Genomic DNA, 16,968 nt, shown 5'->3' with positions numbered 1-16,968 from the left:
TATTGTGAAAAATCAACATAGAAGATACAAAATTCGCGTTCTTACAAGGTAGACAGAGATGAGTAGAGTGTCTCTGTCTTTATCTTGGACAGTCATAGTATATCACGCCTACATAGAACGAGAACATTCTTATATTCCATGTTGATTTTTCACGACTCAATTTTCAAATGGTTTCTTTAGTGCTTTTGATACGGGTATGTCTAAACTTGTTTATATGATTGTGTTATCTACAATTTTGACGTTTGAAAAATGTTATTAATAACTGAAACATTAACTTTATAACTACTTGCTTAATATTACAATGTGGGCATGATACAGAAAAAGATGATAGAAGAAAGAAATAAATGACATGAAAGATTCCACCGCTGGATAGCGCTACTTTACACGAAAACTCCACGAGCGACATTTTATAGTGCAATATCTGCAGTCATATGTCTACCTTTGTTATTCTTCATAGGAAAATAAAAAAAGACATATGGTCGTAGTAGAATCGCGCGCATACGAAAATGTTGCTCGTGTACATTTAGCCTAAAACTGTCCGAACAAAAATATATTTTTATGTTGCTATAACAACATAATCCGGTGTATACTTGGTTTCGATAATGTTGATTCAAATCAGTTAAAAAATTTGATTGTTAATTTATTATAGCGATGCCTATACGTCCAAGTTTTAAAAAATGGGTTATAGGATTTGGCGCATTAGGTGGTGCGATGTTCTTTTATCCACATGATAGTGATAATAATAAATTATTGCACACGCACAAATCTAGGATATCTTCTTCATCTTGGGATTATAACTGGGATAGGTTGTATTCATTGTTATTATTGCTACCAATAAAAATGTCAGTGGCTTTGCAATACAATGATAGCGTACAATTAAAATTCGATTTTATTTCTCCTTTGTTATGTATCATAAATAAATAAATAGAAGAACTTAAATGTTTTCTTAATAAGTAGTTGATAGATTAAAATTAAGAGCATTTCTGTTAGTTTCTTTCTAAATAAAGCATAATTCTTTATACTATCTGAGATTTTGACATTATTTCATTGATAGTTTATTAAATAAATGTATGTGTTAAATATTTGTTGTTCCTTATATTATTCGATATTATATTGATATTGCATTTTGCTTTTGTGTATTTACTTTTGATTCATTATTTTGACTATTATTTTATTTGTATGATTTTATTTATAGGAGAGATCCAAAAAGTTTAGTGAAACCAATGAAAACAGACAATGAATCTAATCAGGATACGTATCATAAACAATTAATGAATAAAACAGCGAAAGCTACACGTCACATAATTTTAATTCGTCATGGACAATATAATGTGGAAGCTAAGACAGATGCAGATGGGACACTTACAAATCTTGGTTAGTATTTCCAATATAAAGTATGTTTAGTTTATTTGTCCCTTAATAATTATTCCCTTTATAGTTATTATTCCCTTAATAATTGAAAATACAAAAAAATGTTTTATATAAAAGTTTGACTTCATGGGGGAAACTTAATAAACTAATTCAATGTTTTTTTTATATTCTTATTTAAAGAGATTTCAATGCTGATATAAGTTTTTTTAATGGAACTATATATCTTTTTATACATCATTCAGTATATCTTTTTAATTGTCTACAAAGAAATACTTGGGTCAAAAATGATTACTTTAAAAGATGTTTCAATTTTAATCATGCAAAACTTATTATATGAAGACAAGGAAAACGTAAACATAAAAACATTTGTTGTCTTTTCATGTCTTTCATATGATTAGCTTTACAAGATTAAAGTTAAAATTGATCCAAGTATCTTAATACTTTCTGTAGACAATTAAAAGGTACATTGAATACTGTATAAAAAAATTTACAGTTCCATTTTAAAAAGTTACATTGGTATTGAAATCTCTTTAAGTAGGGATGTAAAAATAAGATCGAAATATCTTATTAAAATTCCATCATGAAGTCAAACGGTTTTCACATGAAATATGTTTTTGCATTTTCAATAGTTAAAGAAATAATAGTGTGTATACAAATGAACTAGGCATATAGTAAAATGTACATTTTCAATAATTAAAGAAATAATAGTGTGTATGCAAATAAAGCAAGCATACGGTATATAGCAAAATGAACTATTATAGTTATAAACTGTTAAAATGTTATAAAGGTAAGCAACAAGCTGAGGCAACAGGAAAACGATTGCAAGAATTGGGTTTTCCATATACTTTGCTTGTACATTCAACAATGACAAGGGCTCAAGAAACTGCTAAAATCATAGAAAAATCTCTTAAAAATATAATGGTAAAGTGTGATTCAATTCTTAATGAGGGTTCACCAATTCAACCTGAGCCTCCATCATCTAACTGGAAACCTGAAGTGAATGTAAGAATATTACTACTTATATGAATTTAAAACTTCTATGTATATATTTTTTAAACTTGATATTGTGTTTAGTTAAAATAATATTGAATAATATTAACATATTTCAGTATTATAGAGATGGACCTAGAATAGAAGCTGCATTTAGAAAGTATTTTCATCGTGCAGATTTCAGTCAGAAAAATGATTCATATACAATTCTTGTTTGCCATGCAAATGTTATTAGATATTTTGTATGCAGGTACACTACTTTATATAATCACTCTCATAATGGACTTGTATTAAACGTTTTTCCTTTAATATTCATACTCATTTCAGAGCATTGCAATTTCCACCCAAAAGTTGGTTGCGATTAAGCTTGAATCATGCTAGTATTACATGGATTACTATTTATCCCGATGGTATTGTAAAATTATGGGTGTTTGGTGAATCAGGACATATGAATCCACAACTTATTTCATAACTAAATTGACCATAGCGTATCACTTTATTTAATAAAATACACTTACGTTATCTACATTTGATATCATTTTAATATATAAATTTTACAAGAACATATTTTTAACCATTTATTTTATCTATGAAAGCTTATAATTTGTTAATAAACTAAGAAATACTTTTTTAATTATTAACAATCAAGGACAGCACATTTAAAGACTGACGAAAAATACATATTCTTATATTTGCAATAAGTCTTATTATTGTAAACCTCCACCTAAACAAAATTTATGTCTCTAATAAGATACTCTCTTTGAAACAAAGTATATAAATCCTATTTGCTAATAAATATGCAAAGTGTATAAATATTTAGTATCTTAGTATCCTATATCTATTATCCTATATATATTATTCATATATTATATATACCACGTAAAAATTATATATTACTACGTATAACAATAATTACTATGTATTACACCTATTACTCTGAAAATATTTTGAAAAAATATGTATTTAATCTGATTGTAAAATTACAAATATCTAATATACATATATATATATATGTATTATATATCTATATCCGCGCATCTTATATGGAATAAAAATAGTTAAATTATTTTTCAATTATTAAATTCATGTTAAAATATAATTTGAACCTAATATGAGCTTAAACAATGAGTCGTTTTTATAAAAAATAGGGAAATTGATTTAAGTGCCAAAGGAATCATTTCAAATTTCCCGGACTAGAAGTAATGATTTTAAGCGGCAGTAAGCGGTTACTATTCAAATAATTTTAACGTATGGGAAAATTCTCCAATTTTATTTTTTTGATTTCATCACTGATATTGAAATAGCATTTAACGTATCTTGTCTCTTACTAAAATATATTACTCTTTTCATAACTATTATAAAAGAAGGTATATAGATAGCGATCGCGTAAATACGTTCCACAGATGAGCAGTATTGGTTTAAATCGTTAAAAAAATTTAGTCGCGGCAATTTACTACAATAATGCCTATACGTTTAAATTTAAAAAAATGGATCGGTGGATTTGTTGCGATAAGTGGTGCAGCGCTTTTTTATCCAAATGAAAACGATCATATTCAATCATCAGAAAAACAATCTTGGATAATACCTCCGTCGTCCTGGGGCAGATGGGATCATAATTGGGATAGGTTATATTCTTTACTGTTATTGTAGTTTTTTATAAAAATATTATTGATTCTACAAATTAATAATTATATATGATTAAGGCCCTTTTTCGTTCCTTTTTCTTACGTCAAATTAAATAAATATCACAAATAAAATTCCTGTACTAAATATACTTTGTACACATGTATATTCCTAAAATAAATATTATTTCAGTATTTGTAAATTTTCATCTACGTCATATTCATTGCATAGTGCAAGACATTCTTTTTTCTTTGTTTAGAATTTATTTCTAATATTTAAAAGTTCAATTTATAACTTGTTGTATCTATTTGTAGACGACATTCAGAATGGTTAACAAATGTAGCTAAATTAGACAATGAAAGTGATAAAGATTCACGTAAAAAAAGATCTATTGACAAACAACAATCAAATGTTAGACATCACATAATTTTAATCCGTCATGGACAATATAATACAAATGGTAAAACGGATTCAGATCGAACACTTACAACTCTTGGTTGGTATTTCTTATGTTATTTATATATTATTATGTTATATATTAATATTTTATAATTTTATAAATGTATTAAATTTTACTGTGTAAAAATATATGTTACAAAGGCAGACAACAGGCTGAAGCAACAGGAAAAAGATTACAAGAATTAGGATTACCATATTCTATGATTATACAATCATCAATAGTCAGAGCTAAAGAAACTGCTAAAATTATAAAAAAATATCTTAACGATATAACAGTTAAAGAAGATTCTGTTCTTAGTGAAGGTATGCCAATTGCACCTGATCCGCCAATTGATATTTGGAACTCTGAAGTTGTTGTAAGTATATTATGTTATTATGGGAATTTTTTTTTTTCTATTATATTATAATATTACGTAATATATTTTAGGTTTATGAAGATGGACCTAGAATAGAAGCTGCATTTAGAAAATATTTTCATCGTCCAGAACCCAGCCAGGAAAAGGATTCATATGTTATTCTTGTTTGCCATGCAAACGTTATTAGATATTTTGTATGCCGGTAACTATTCATAAAAAATGATGTAATGTAATGTAATGACACGTAATAGTAACGTGTTTGTTGCCCAGTTTAAAAATACCGTGCAGTCGGACTTTTAGAGCGAAATCGCGGACTAGGTAGCGAACGTATTAATACACAGAATTAAATGCTTCTTTATTATGTATTTCAGAGCATTGCAATTTCCACCTGAGGGTTGGTTGCGTTTAAGTTTAAATCATGGAAGTATTACATGGGTATCTATTCGATCTAATGGGAGAGTAACACTAAGAAACTTAGGTGATAGTGGACATATGAAGCCACAGCTTATTTCATCTTATTGAAACTGAATGATATAACTTATACCTTTGTTTAGTGATGAAATATTTAAGTTATGCAATTTATAATAAGTAATGTAGGAACAAAATATTTTTAGTTATTCATTTGTGAAATAACTAATATCATAACTTCATCATAAAAAATTTTTGCAAGCATTTATTAAATATCAAAAATGAAGTTTAATATTTGAAATAATTTGAAAATTAAGAAAAATACTTATGTTTTCATTATTGTATTTTAATATTGTAAAATTTAGAGGTATATTATAATTATAATGTGCCATCATTTGTTTCTATGTAGAGACATTTATATTTTGTAATATTGAAAAGACAGATGTTTTTCCGGAATACAGTGTATCATTAATGCAATTTCTATACAATTTTATATTACAAATGCTATATTAAAAAAATTTATCATACATATAGTGTGATCGTTTTCCTAAACAAACAATTGTTGAAATTACTTAGTACTTAAACACACAGATACACAGACAAACAATTCCTTCCTTGTACACACACTTTACAGTTACATTAAATTATACAATTGATAACCTCATAGATTTCCTAGCATAATATCTTTGCAATGCTGCTTCAAATACAGGCCCAACTGTTCTTTTTTCCCAAATCTTAGATCTCTCTCTTTTCTCTGCTTCTATTTTTTCTTTTGCACTAATACTTATTTTTTCAGTTTCATCATTTTTACTATTTTCTAATATTTTTTCCACATCCTTTGAATTTATGGGATTTTCTATTTTGGTCTCATTACAACTTTTTTCAAATTTAGCATTTTCAGTTTGTTGCTTTTGTTTTTTAACATCAGGTTCCTCTATTCTTTCAGATTCTCTTTCAACATTTTTACGTTTTTCAGGTACAGGAGTTTCTACTTTATTTTCCATTTTCTGTTGAATTTCAGTATCTGTATCACTATCTTCTTCTATTTTTCTTTGCCTATATTGTCTATTCTTTTTTATTTCTTTATTTTTTACCTGGTCTTTGTTTGTGACACTGACATTTATTTCTTTATTTATATCCTTTAAATTGTTATCTAAATTAGTTTTATTATCATTGGTATCATTCTTAACTCCAGATTCCTCTGAAGATTGAACAACAGTCTGTTCATACAAATGTCTATAAAATCCTGAAATATCGTGTTGTTTTTTAACATCTGCAATAGCTTCTAGTTTATCCATTTTATTTTCCTCTTCTTCCATTTTCTTAAATTCTTCTAATTTTGCTCTATAAGCAGAAGTAACAAAACTTTCTTTGTCTGCATACATTTCTCCCTCTGCTTCGCGTTCTTTCTGAACCATTCTTTCTATTCTATATTCCTGTTCTTTTTTTCTTCGCTCTGCAGCTTTTAAAAGATTTTGAATATACCTTGGTTTCTTTTTTTCATCTTTTGCAGTTTTGGACAGATCTTTTGTCCTTTCCATGTCATCATATACTTCATCATATTGAAATATTGTTGGGTCTTCCTTTAAAGCCTTTTGCATATTTAATCTTACTTGCCTTTTTATTTTATTTTTTTCTCCCTCTGCCTGAAGTGCCTTTTTAACCCAATCTGTACCATCTTCCTCATCCGAATCATTATTATCGCCAAATATGTTGTTTACCTTCGGGGCAATACGTTGTTGCTTTTTAGGTAAAATTAAACCATACCTAAAATTTTTGGTAATAGTGAATGATCTTTTATTTTTCTATTTTCTTTAATTGGTTATTAATATTCTTACACAACTTACTGTTTTTCTTCTTTGCTGTTAGACATGTTTCGAAATATTCACTGGTCATACAAATTTTTATCTACTATTACATAAAATAGTTGTGTACATTTTGTAAGCAATCGAATAAAATTCGTAGAAGTAAGATCATAACCTCTCTTCGACAATATTTTTCTGAATAATTTTCAATGAAATTACAATGTTTCTAATATTGAAACAAAGTTTTACCGTTATATCTAACAAAAGATAAGAAATAAGAAATTTAACAATGTGTTATGTGTTTATAGAGAAACTTAGAATATTTTAAATAAACTAACATGCATTTGACTTTCCCTTATCAATTATTTATTCAATATTGTCTTTAGAATTTAATTTGAATTATACCAAGATATCTTTAAACTAAGATTTCATATAAATTGGTTATAAACATCCTTTTACTGCCAACTCAAAATTATATATTCATTCATATACATATATATTTAAGAATATCATTAGTAATTTATGAACTATTTCAACTATATATATATTATATATACATACATATGTACGTAAGTACTTAGTATCACAAAGGAAAAGAAAGACAAAAATTATTCTTATCAAAAATTTTTATCTATGTCAGTATGTTATATACATACAAATAAAACTTTTCTTACTATGTTACTTACACATATACAAGAATTCATTTTTCTTTTATTAAAATTTCTGTGACTTTTTACAAAAAATTGTTATAGAAATTTAAAAAATAATACAGAAGTTACACATGTAATATATATGTAGAATAACTGACTAATAAATATTTTTATTCTCAATGAAAAATTATACATATACATATATCTATATCATTCCTAGTAATCCTCTACCCTACTCTGCCCACACTCGCACTTGTGGACGTCATCAGTACTTTTATGCTATATTGACATCGTGAATTGTGTAGAATGTTTCGTTAAAGTCAAAAAAGCTTGTTATATTCTTACGCTAATAAATATCTAAATATGGTACACGCACGTATTATCTATAACATCGTGCTACTTCTTTTCTTAATTATTGGAATTATTAATGGTTTCGTGATAAATTCCGACAACAAATTAGATGAGGATTTTGTCATCCCACATTACACAAATTATGAAGAGCTTCAACAGTTGTTTAATTCCTTGGTTCTAAAATATCCAAATTTGGCAAGAGTGTTTTCCATAGGAAAATCCGTGGAAGGTAGAGATTTGTTAGTTATTGAAATTTCTGAAAATGTTAAGGAACGAAAACTGTGTGAACCGATGGTGAAATATGTTGCTAATATGCATGGTGATGAAGCTGTTGGTAGAGAATTATTAGTATATCTTGCTCAATATCTTTTGAAGAATTATGGGAAAGATGAAAGAATTACAAAATTAGTAAATAATACTGATATCTACCTTATGCCATCAATGAATCCTGATGGCTTTGAAAAATCAGTGGTAATGTTTCTATTTTTTGTTATTTTCCTTTATGATTTAAGCTAATTTAAATCCATGCATATATTGGTCTAATGTTCTTTTGAACTTTTAGGAAGGAAAATGTGAATCAAGAAAAGATTTTTCTGGCCGTGAAAATGCAAATCATGTTGATTTAAATAGGAATTTTCCAGATCAGTTTAATAGAAGAACTAATTATCTCCAACAAGGTGGTACTATATTAGATGGACGTCAGAATGAAACAGTAGCCATGATGACTTGGATTGCTACAGAACCATTTGTATTATCAGGAAATCTTCATGGAGGTGCTGTTGTAGCAAGTTATCCTTATGATTCTGGGTAATATAATAATAAATGCAATTATGAAATAAATTATAAAATTTTACTTATTTTATAAAAGTTATATACTGTATTGATTTTTAGTATTCAAGGATCTTGTTGTATTGAAAGTAAAAGTCCAGATGATGAGTTATTCAAATATTTAGCACACACATATGCAGATAATCACCCACAAATGCGTACAGGTACCGCATGCAGTTCTGATGTTTTTCAGGGTGGTGTTACCAATGGTGCATATTGGTGAGCATACATATCTGAATTCTTTGTTTTTGGAAAGTATTATTTGTAAAGAAAATATTATTAGATGTTATTTGTTTTAGGTATGAAGTTGTTGGGGGAATGCAAGACTTCAATTATGCTCGCTCCAATGCACTTGAGATAACATTTGAACTTAGCTGTTGTAAATATCCATATGCCTCAGAAATGCCAGAATATTGGAGATTAAATAAGGAATCTCTTATAAAATATCTCGAGCAAGCCCATATTGGAGTAACAGGTCTTTAAATATTCATTAAGTATAATTATTTATTAATAACGATGGTATATATTAATTTATATTTTATAATTTTAGGTCTTGTAAGAGATATAAATGGGCAACCAATAGAAGGAGCAACTATTATTGTGTATGGAATAAATCATAATGTATCCACTACACATCATGGAGAATATTGGCGTTTGTTACTGCCTGGAACATATAGCATTCATGCAGAGGCATGGGCGTGAGTATACATAACGTTGTTACAAAACTAGTATTTTGTTTAGTAAGGTTTGATCTACATATCAACTTTTTATGATTTTAGATATCATCCAAGTGAACAAATAAATGTCACAGTAAAATCGGATGAACCAACTATTGTCAATTTCACTTTAACACAGGATACTTATGATGATCAAGGTAATCAAGATGCTCCTTTTGTTCATACACTCCCATTTCCTAATCAGAATTTTGCACTGTATAAACTAATACCATCTTATGATGATATGAATTACTAGTTATATTTATATATATGCAATTAAAGAATTTTCTTGTCTTTTATTTGTTTTTTCATAAAATTGAAAATGAAATGAAATTATTATTTTTTATATTTACATATGAATTTATTATTTGTTTCATGAATTAGTTTTATCATCATTCTTATTTTCATTTTACAGCACTGATATGATTATATCACAAGAGTATGTGATACTGCCATTTCTATACATTTTATTATTGTTTATGTCCTATTATAAGCAAATATAAAAAAGATACACACAAGGTATGGAGAAAAAGATAAAGAAACTTTCTGATTTGCACAAAAATAATTATTTACAGTGAAAGTTATTTACTTATGAACTAATTGGAGCATAAACATATGTTAAACATAAATTTTTTAATCATTTTTATTATTTTTATGTTTACGTTTATTTGTTATATTATTTTTTATTTGTTTTTTAAATTTATTTGTCCTGTATTGTATCTAGGGAAAGATACTTTGAATGCAAAAGCTTAAATTTATAGAGAAATGTTATGTTAGTTAGATATAGAAAAAGAATGTAATAAGTTTATAATTTTAAACAATTGGTCTAAATACTTTGTAGATGTACAATTGAATTATATATGAATTGTAAGAACTAAGCATTACTGCACATCAAAAACATATCTTCTTGTAACACTTATACTTTTTAGGTGAATAACTTTTATGTTATCGAACAAATAGCAAATCGTGATTTACTTTTTATTTGAATGCTCTCTTTTATATTAGTAAACAATTACAAGAACAAATAACGTAACAAATAAAGTTTTTAAAAATAATTATAAAAATATTTTGTAGTATCTCTTTCTTAAATTTCATGTGTTCATTTAAATGTTCATTTAAAGATCTGTATTATGAAAATCAGATTAAACTTTATAAAGAAGAAAAATTATACATTAAAAATAGAAGGTTTATTTCATTAAATGTAAAGAATATGTTAATCTCATTTTTATGAAGTAAATGAGATACATATATAAGAAAATATGTATGAATTATGAAAAATATATCCAAAGATTTTTAGTATGAAACATAAATATCTTTAGGTAATTTTATTAATATTAACAAAAATATGTAAAACACTGAGAGATGTTTATGATCATATTTGTAATTTGATGTATAGCATAATATAATCAAATTGAATGTATAATGTCTAAAAAATTAAAAAATAATAAAATACTATATTTGTTTCAAACAGTGAGTTAGTTTTCTCAAATATTTTCCAGCCTTTTCCTATATTTTTTATCCATCAAGTAGTAATACATCTTGAATATTATTATAATATATTATTTACTATTTCTTTGGCTTTTTGTGTTCTCTATACCTTGTGTTGTGTTGTAAATGTTGTAATAGTTGCATGTTTTTTAAATTTTAAGTTTCATGATTTTCATGATTTATTTTTGTCTTTTTAATATATATGAAAAGTTTATTAAAGAAGATATATTTACAGATGTGCTTTTTGTTGAACTATTAATTTTTTTATTTAAGACTTTTTATTCTTACAATATGATAGTTTTAATTGTTTTGTAATATTATGTTAATTTGTAGGAAAATTAAAGTCAGATAAAGTTGAGGAATTTATTAGACCTATTGACAAATATGGTTTTTTCCATAATATGGAATTCAAACATCATAATTACATAGCAATGGAAAAATTCTTGAAAGAATTAAATTTGAATTACCCAAATATTACAAGGCTTTATAGTATAGGAGAGTCTGTTAAAGGACGTCAGTTATATGTTATGGAAATAACAGAAAATCCTGGTAAACATAGCCAAAATAAACCTGAAGTAAAATATATAGGAAACATGCATGGGAATGAAGTTGTTGGCAGAGAAATTTTACTAATGCTGTTGAAGTTCCTTTGTGAAAATTTTGAAAGTGACAAAAGAGTTACGAAAATATTAAAGAATGTCAGACTGCATGTAATGCCAAGCATGAATCCAGATGGTTATGAAATTTCTAGAGAAGAAAATATATATGAAGGAAGAACAAACGCTAAAAATGTTGATCTCAACAGAAATTTTCCTGATCAATATGAAACAAATAATGTATGGATTTCCACTTTTTTATTGTTTCACTTTTGATGGATTTAGCACATTTTATATGTGTATCTATTAGATGTTTATTGATTTTATAAATTTAGATTACTAGTTATATTTTTATATTTTACAGTATAATAAAGAACCAGAACCTGAGACGAAGGCAGTAATGAATTGGATTGCAAGTATTCCATTTGTACTTTCTGCTAATTTTCATGGAGGAGCATTAGTGGCAAATTATCCATATGATAATAAACCAGAATACATGTATGATAATGAAAATCTAAGTCCGGATGATAAAGTTTTCAAAGCTTTAGCATTAGCATATTCAAATGCTCATCCTCGTATGCATCTTGGAGAACCATGTCCTTCATTTTTAAATGGACGATTAAACACAGTACAAAATGTATTAGAGAAAAGCTTTCCAAATGGTATAACCAATGGGGCTGCTTGGTATTCTGTTAATGGAGGCATGCAAGATTATAATTACGTTCATAGCAATGATTTTGAAATTACGATAGAATTAGGATGTACAAAATTTCCAAATGCAACTGAATTACCAGAGTATTGGTTACAAAATAGAGAACCTCTCCTACGTTTAATTGAAATGGTATTTATGTATTAATATGTATAGCATGTTACAAAAATAATTATTTCTTTCATTATACTTATACATTCTTTTTTATAGTCTCATAAAGGAATACATGGAGTGATACGTTCATCAATTGGAAATCCTATACCTCATGCTAAAATATCTATAGAAGGAATTAAACATGATATCTATGCAGCCAATGATGGAGATTATTGGCGTCTTTTAGTCCCAGGCGAATACAATGTTACAGCCAGTGCAGTAGGGTATGAATCTCAAACGCAAATTGCAGTGGTATCAGATGATGTTAATATTGGAGAAGGAGTAGTATTGGATTTCTCATTAATGCGAGATGATCCTCAACACTGGTATAACTATATAATATATAATTTTATGATTTTCTTAAGACTAGAAAGTACTTTAATATAATTCTTATAAGCATTGCAATTTCCAGAATAATGATACTTATATATTGTTGAATGTTAAAAAGGATTGTTTTTGATAAGGAGTCATAAAAATTTCATTTTAGGAAGAAATTTAAAAACTTCACGAAAGTAAATATTTTAATATATTATAAAATATATGTCGACTATAACAAAGTAAATTACAATTATATTTTAATAGAAGCAGAACTGATTATTAGAATGCTTTATTGTATAATCATTTTATGTGTTTCCTTATCATCAAGTATTCTAATGAATAGATCTTTTTTAATTACATATTAATTTTTTCATACTTAATATGAAAACAAATTTTTGTTTCTTAATTTGGTATATATTCGTATTTTATGTAATAATTTTCTATTTCAGGTCATCTGCTTATGATTTTCGGTTAACGACAAACTTAGATAATATTTATTTAAAAAATGTCAAGTTAAGTGGTAAATTTAATCAATTAGAAAATGATCAACCAAACATTGCAGAATTTCAAGCTCAAGGGGAGTCATTAATCAGTGTAGATATTTATTCTTTAAAAGTTACACATAATGTGAGCATATCATTTAAAAAATATATAGCCATTTATTCCAAATTTTACGTTTTACGATTATAAAAAATAGTTACAAATTTATTAATTATAGATGGGTGCACCAGAAGAAAATAAATATCATATTGGTTTAATTGGCGGTCTATTTGCATCTCAACCAATTGGTAGAGAAATGCTGTTACGATTAGCAACTCATATACTGAAAGGAAATCAAATTGGAGATCCCCCTATAGAAAGAATATTGAAAAACTCTGTATTACATTTTGTACCCTACATAGATCCAGGTTTTGATAATATAGTATCAAATACTCAAGAGTGTAATCCTATTGTAGATGATGAAATAGGCAAAAGGCTATTGCTACAAAATAATAATGCTACATCAGATAAATTAAACATGATTACTAATGCATTTAAAACAATGTTATCTAATGAAGAATATGATGTAATAATAATATTAGGAAGTGGAGCACTTGAAGTTAGGTAACGAAAATTTAAGTTACTGCTATAATATACTAAAATATATTTACGTATTTATTTTCTTTTTCTTTTTTTTTTTTTTTTTTTTGTTATACGATCCAAACTTAAAATAGTATAACATAATTTAAGATAATAATACCTTATATTCTTATTATTTTAGTTATACAGATGATAGCTTGAATGTGTATAAAACTTTGGCCAAAAATTATGAACATTCAATACAGAAAGAAACTTGTAGTTTTATTAACAATGATGTTAAAAAAGTACAAAATTATATTCAAAATCAGTATAAAATACCAACAGTAAGTAATATATTTATTAATGTATAAAATCATTTCTAGTTTATATTATTTGTATATTAATCTATTACAATCTATTATACTTGTAGATAAGTATCAACATGGCTTGTTGTAAATATCCACTTCCAGGATCTATTCCAACTATTTGGCGTGAAAATTTATTGCCCTTGAAACAACTTATTCAGGGTCTGACAACTGGTGTTCGAGCAGTGGTAACAGATACTAACCATGCTCCCTTAAGAGAAACTGTAGTTAAGATTGGAACCAATAGTTACCATGTTTCTAAAAACATGGCTTATTTTAAAATTATTCTTCTTCCTGGTGAATATTCGTTAACATTTGTTTGTGAAGGTTATATAGAACAGTCTATTAAAGTTCATGTAGATGATAAAAATATAACTGATCTTCACATTAAACTGACAAAACGTCATATAGAAAAAGCAGAACACCAAAAATACGATAACGATCAAGAGATAAATGTTGTAAATCAAGTTTTGATCGATCTGAACAATAAATATTCACAATTATCAACTTTACATATTATTGGTAAATCACAAACGGGCACTCGAATAATATGTTTAGAAATTGGAACTGAAGATAATTACAAACGCATTGGTCGACCATCTATAGCCTTCGTGGCTGGTATTTCAAATGGTGCACCTGTGACATCTAACATTTTACTTCATTTTGCGATCTATTTACTAGATCGTTATCGGAAAGACACTAGAATTACAAATTATTTAGATAAATTTACAATATACATTGCACCGGATTTATCTCAAAATTATAATGATAATCAAACTTGTGATTCATTCATTGTGGACAATTTACAATTTCCTATCAGTGATAGACTAAGTACTGAGGCAAGTACACTAATTAATTGGTTCAAAAACATTAATGCTGTATTAGCAATAAATTTGAATATTGGTTCGCAACATATTGAAATTCCATTTGCGGGAAAGTATGGGAAAATATTTGAACAGATATATAACACCGATGATAATGATGTATTACAAGATTTAGCATCATTATATACTAAACATAAGATGAATATGACTTTTAAAAATCCAGAGTGTGATCACGATTTAAATATAGATTCTAATGGAATTATTCATGCTGGCATGGGTATAAGTGGAAAAAGAGAACATTCTTTAATGGATTATCTTTATTTAAATACGAGTACTTTGATGCTTGATGTATATGTTACTTGTTGCAACACTGATGATTCAAGAAATATATGGGAAGATAATAAGGCTAGTTTATTAATGATGATAGAAAAGCTTAATGAAGGAGTAAAAGGATTTGTCCTTAATGAGAACAATGAGCCACTTGAAAATGCTATTTTATCATACAATGAATCAATGCATCATGTTAAAAGTGGAATAAATGGAGCTTACTGGTTTTTATTGAAACCTGGTACTCACATTATAAGTGCTAGCGCACCTGGATATATTCAACAGACTAAATTGTTTATAACATCAGATGTACATAGTGTTTCGCATTTGATATTCAAATTAAAATATGATGACAACTTTTTTGGGATGCCTAGAATTGTTTTTATAGTTCTTATAAGTAAGATGATCAATATTTTTATAATATATATAACACATAAGTCATAATGTATTATTAGAATATAATTTTAAATCATATTTTTGCAGCCACTGTATGTTTGGGAATTATTGCATGTTCTATTTTTATTTGTGTGAACTGTAAATCTTCCAAAAATTTAAAAAAAAATAATTGGAATGGATATGCGTTTAGTCTATTAAAAGATGGAACAAGCTTTTTTGATGATGATGAAAAAGAAATTGAAATATTTAGAAGACCATTGAATGGTAAATGTAATAACAAAGTGATGTATATAAAAGTCTTTTAAATATTTGTAAAAATTTAGAAGGCAACTATTTTCAGTTTCTCTTAATATGTAGAATGACAGAGTTTTGAAATATCTATTACAAATTATTAATACAGGATCGTATTATATTTTTATTATGATTAATTATATGATTATTTGTATGATTATTTCATGTTTTTTTTAGGACATATGCAACCAAACGAAGTTACAAAACCATATTTTGATGATGATAATATTTCAAGTTCTGAGGATGCTAGTGACTTAGAATTTATCAGGCCAGGTAAAGAATGGGAAGAAGAGACAAATAAAGAACATAGATAATACAGTATTAATTTTTAAATGAGATGTTTTGTTATTACATTTAAATTATATATGAAAGTATAAAAACTGAACAAAAAATTACTAACAGAGAAGAAAAGAATAACAATGCTAAAATGGCAGCAAGTACTTCTGTTTAAATTAAATGTTGAATCAATTATATTTACTAAATGATAAAATGATTTTTTCAAAAAATACTGTTTTCTGGAACAGTCAATCTTGATTAAGATAAAAAATAATAAAAAAAATAAAAATCATTTTATGTAGAAAAACTGTTGTACTTAAAGTAATATAAGGATAAGACAGGATATATATAATTAAACATCTATATATTTAACAATATAATGAACTTTGTTCCGAAAGAAAAAAAGGTATGTGTCTGAAAAACTTTAGCTAACATTTTGTGTTCTATATTTTTATATGTAACATAAGATTAATATTTTATATATGAATATGAATTATACACATTCCAAAGTGCTTATTTTGTATGTTATCTATATGTGATCTTAAAATTTAATACAATAAAATGATATAAATTTTTTAATACATATATGAAACAAGGATTTTTATGCAT

The 16,968-nt window shown here is 26.5% G+C and overlaps 4 protein-coding genes across 6 annotated transcripts; 3 read left to right on the top strand and 1 right to left on the bottom strand.

The window, feature by feature from the left end:
- Positions 1–75: 75 nt before the first annotated feature.
- Positions 76–2,924, top strand: LOC139987532 (serine/threonine-protein phosphatase PGAM5, mitochondrial). Of its 2 annotated transcripts, none has more exons than XM_072003891.1 (5): positions 76–806; positions 1,196–1,374; positions 2,159–2,373; positions 2,481–2,611; positions 2,689–2,924. In XM_072003891.1, the coding sequence occupies exons 1-5, from the start codon at positions 652–654 to the stop codon at positions 2,831–2,833; spliced, it is 825 nt and encodes a 274-aa protein (XP_071859992.1). In that variant the 5' UTR covers positions 76–651; the 3' UTR covers positions 2,834–2,924. The 2 variants fall into 2 exon arrangements, with proteins under 2 accessions (XP_071859992.1, XP_071860001.1); XM_072003900.1 differs by lacking the exon at positions 76–806 and adding an exon at positions 892–1,068.
- Positions 2,925–3,628: 704 nt separating this feature from the next.
- Positions 3,629–6,328, top strand: LOC139987465 (serine/threonine-protein phosphatase PGAM5, mitochondrial). Its single transcript, XM_072003755.1, has 5 exons — positions 3,629–3,986; positions 4,299–4,480; positions 4,585–4,799; positions 4,871–5,001; positions 5,171–6,328. Exons 1-5 carry the CDS (start codon positions 3,823–3,825, stop codon positions 5,319–5,321), a joined length of 843 nt encoding a protein of 280 aa, XP_071859856.1. The 5' UTR covers positions 3,629–3,822; the 3' UTR covers positions 5,322–6,328.
- LOC139987454 (uncharacterized) lies at positions 5,602–7,710 on the bottom strand. Of its 2 annotated transcripts, none has more exons than XM_072003732.1 (3): positions 7,574–7,710; positions 7,055–7,269; positions 5,602–6,974 (listed from the first exon to the last, which is right to left on the bottom strand). In XM_072003732.1, the coding sequence occupies exons 2-3, from the start codon at positions 7,078–7,080 to the stop codon at positions 5,852–5,854; spliced, it is 1,149 nt and encodes a 382-aa protein (XP_071859833.1). In that variant the 5' UTR covers positions 7,081–7,269; positions 7,574–7,710; the 3' UTR covers positions 5,602–5,851. The 2 variants fall into 2 exon arrangements, with proteins under 2 accessions (XP_071859833.1, XP_071859842.1); XM_072003741.1 differs by lacking the exon at positions 7,574–7,710 and adding an exon at positions 7,351–7,489.
- A 193-nt stretch (positions 7,711–7,903) lies between these two features.
- On the top strand, positions 7,904–16,666 carry Svr (Carboxypeptidase D svr). The gene is made up of 15 exons (XM_072003450.1): positions 7,904–8,484; positions 8,576–8,820; positions 8,905–9,060; positions 9,141–9,316; positions 9,392–9,539; positions 9,621–9,715; positions 11,379–11,881; positions 12,006–12,482; positions 12,561–12,829; positions 13,271–13,448; positions 13,540–13,925; positions 14,083–14,224; positions 14,311–15,793; positions 15,880–16,056; positions 16,261–16,666. Exons 1-15 carry the CDS (start codon positions 8,026–8,028, stop codon positions 16,395–16,397), a joined length of 5,031 nt encoding a protein of 1,676 aa, XP_071859551.1. The 5' UTR covers positions 7,904–8,025; the 3' UTR covers positions 16,398–16,666.
- The last annotated feature ends 302 nt before the right edge of the window (positions 16,667–16,968 follow it).

This window comes from Bombus fervidus, chromosome 1 (genome assembly GCF_041682495.2).
Source record: "Bombus fervidus isolate BK054 chromosome 1, iyBomFerv1, whole genome shotgun sequence".
NCBI classification, from domain to species: Eukaryota; Metazoa; Arthropoda; class Insecta; order Hymenoptera; family Apidae; genus Bombus; species Bombus fervidus.
Note: the sequence above shows the minus strand (reverse complement) of the source record. Positions and strands in the feature narration are given on the sequence as shown.

Excerpts from the sequence above, each read along its gene's own strand:
- LOC139987532 (XM_072003891.1), top strand. The coding sequence starts at position 652 with ATGCCTATACGTCCAAGTTTTAAAAAATGGGTTATAGGATTTGGCGCA. Across the intron at positions 2,374-2,480 it reads ACTGGAAACCTGAAGTGAAT|TATTATAGAGATGGACCTAG; the intron begins GTAAGAATATTA and ends AACATATTTCAG. Across the intron at positions 2,612-2,688 it reads ATTAGATATTTTGTATGCAG|AGCATTGCAATTTCCACCCA; the intron begins GTACACTACTTT and ends TACTCATTTCAG.
- LOC139987465 (XM_072003755.1), top strand. The coding sequence starts at position 3,823 with ATGCCTATACGTTTAAATTTAAAAAAATGGATCGGTGGATTTGTTGCG. Across the intron at positions 3,987-4,298 it reads TGGGATCATAATTGGGATAG|ACGACATTCAGAATGGTTAA; the intron begins GTTATATTCTTT and ends ATCTATTTGTAG. Across the intron at positions 5,002-5,170 it reads ATTAGATATTTTGTATGCCG|AGCATTGCAATTTCCACCTG; the intron begins GTAACTATTCAT and ends TATGTATTTCAG.
- LOC139987454 (XM_072003732.1), bottom strand. The coding sequence starts at position 7,080 with ATGTCTAACAGCAAAGAAGAAAAACA. Across the intron at positions 6,975-7,054 it reads AACAGCAAAGAAGAAAAACA|GTATGGTTTAATTTTACCTA; the intron begins GTAAGTTGTGTA and ends CAAAAATTTTAG.
- Svr (XM_072003450.1), top strand. The coding sequence starts at position 8,026 with ATGGTACACGCACGTATTATCTATAACATCGTGCTACTTCTTTTCTTA. Across the intron at positions 8,485-8,575 it reads ATGGCTTTGAAAAATCAGTG|GAAGGAAAATGTGAATCAAG; the intron begins GTAATGTTTCTA and ends TTGAACTTTTAG. Across the intron at positions 9,061-9,140 it reads GTTACCAATGGTGCATATTG|GTATGAAGTTGTTGGGGGAA; the intron begins GTGAGCATACAT and ends TATTTGTTTTAG.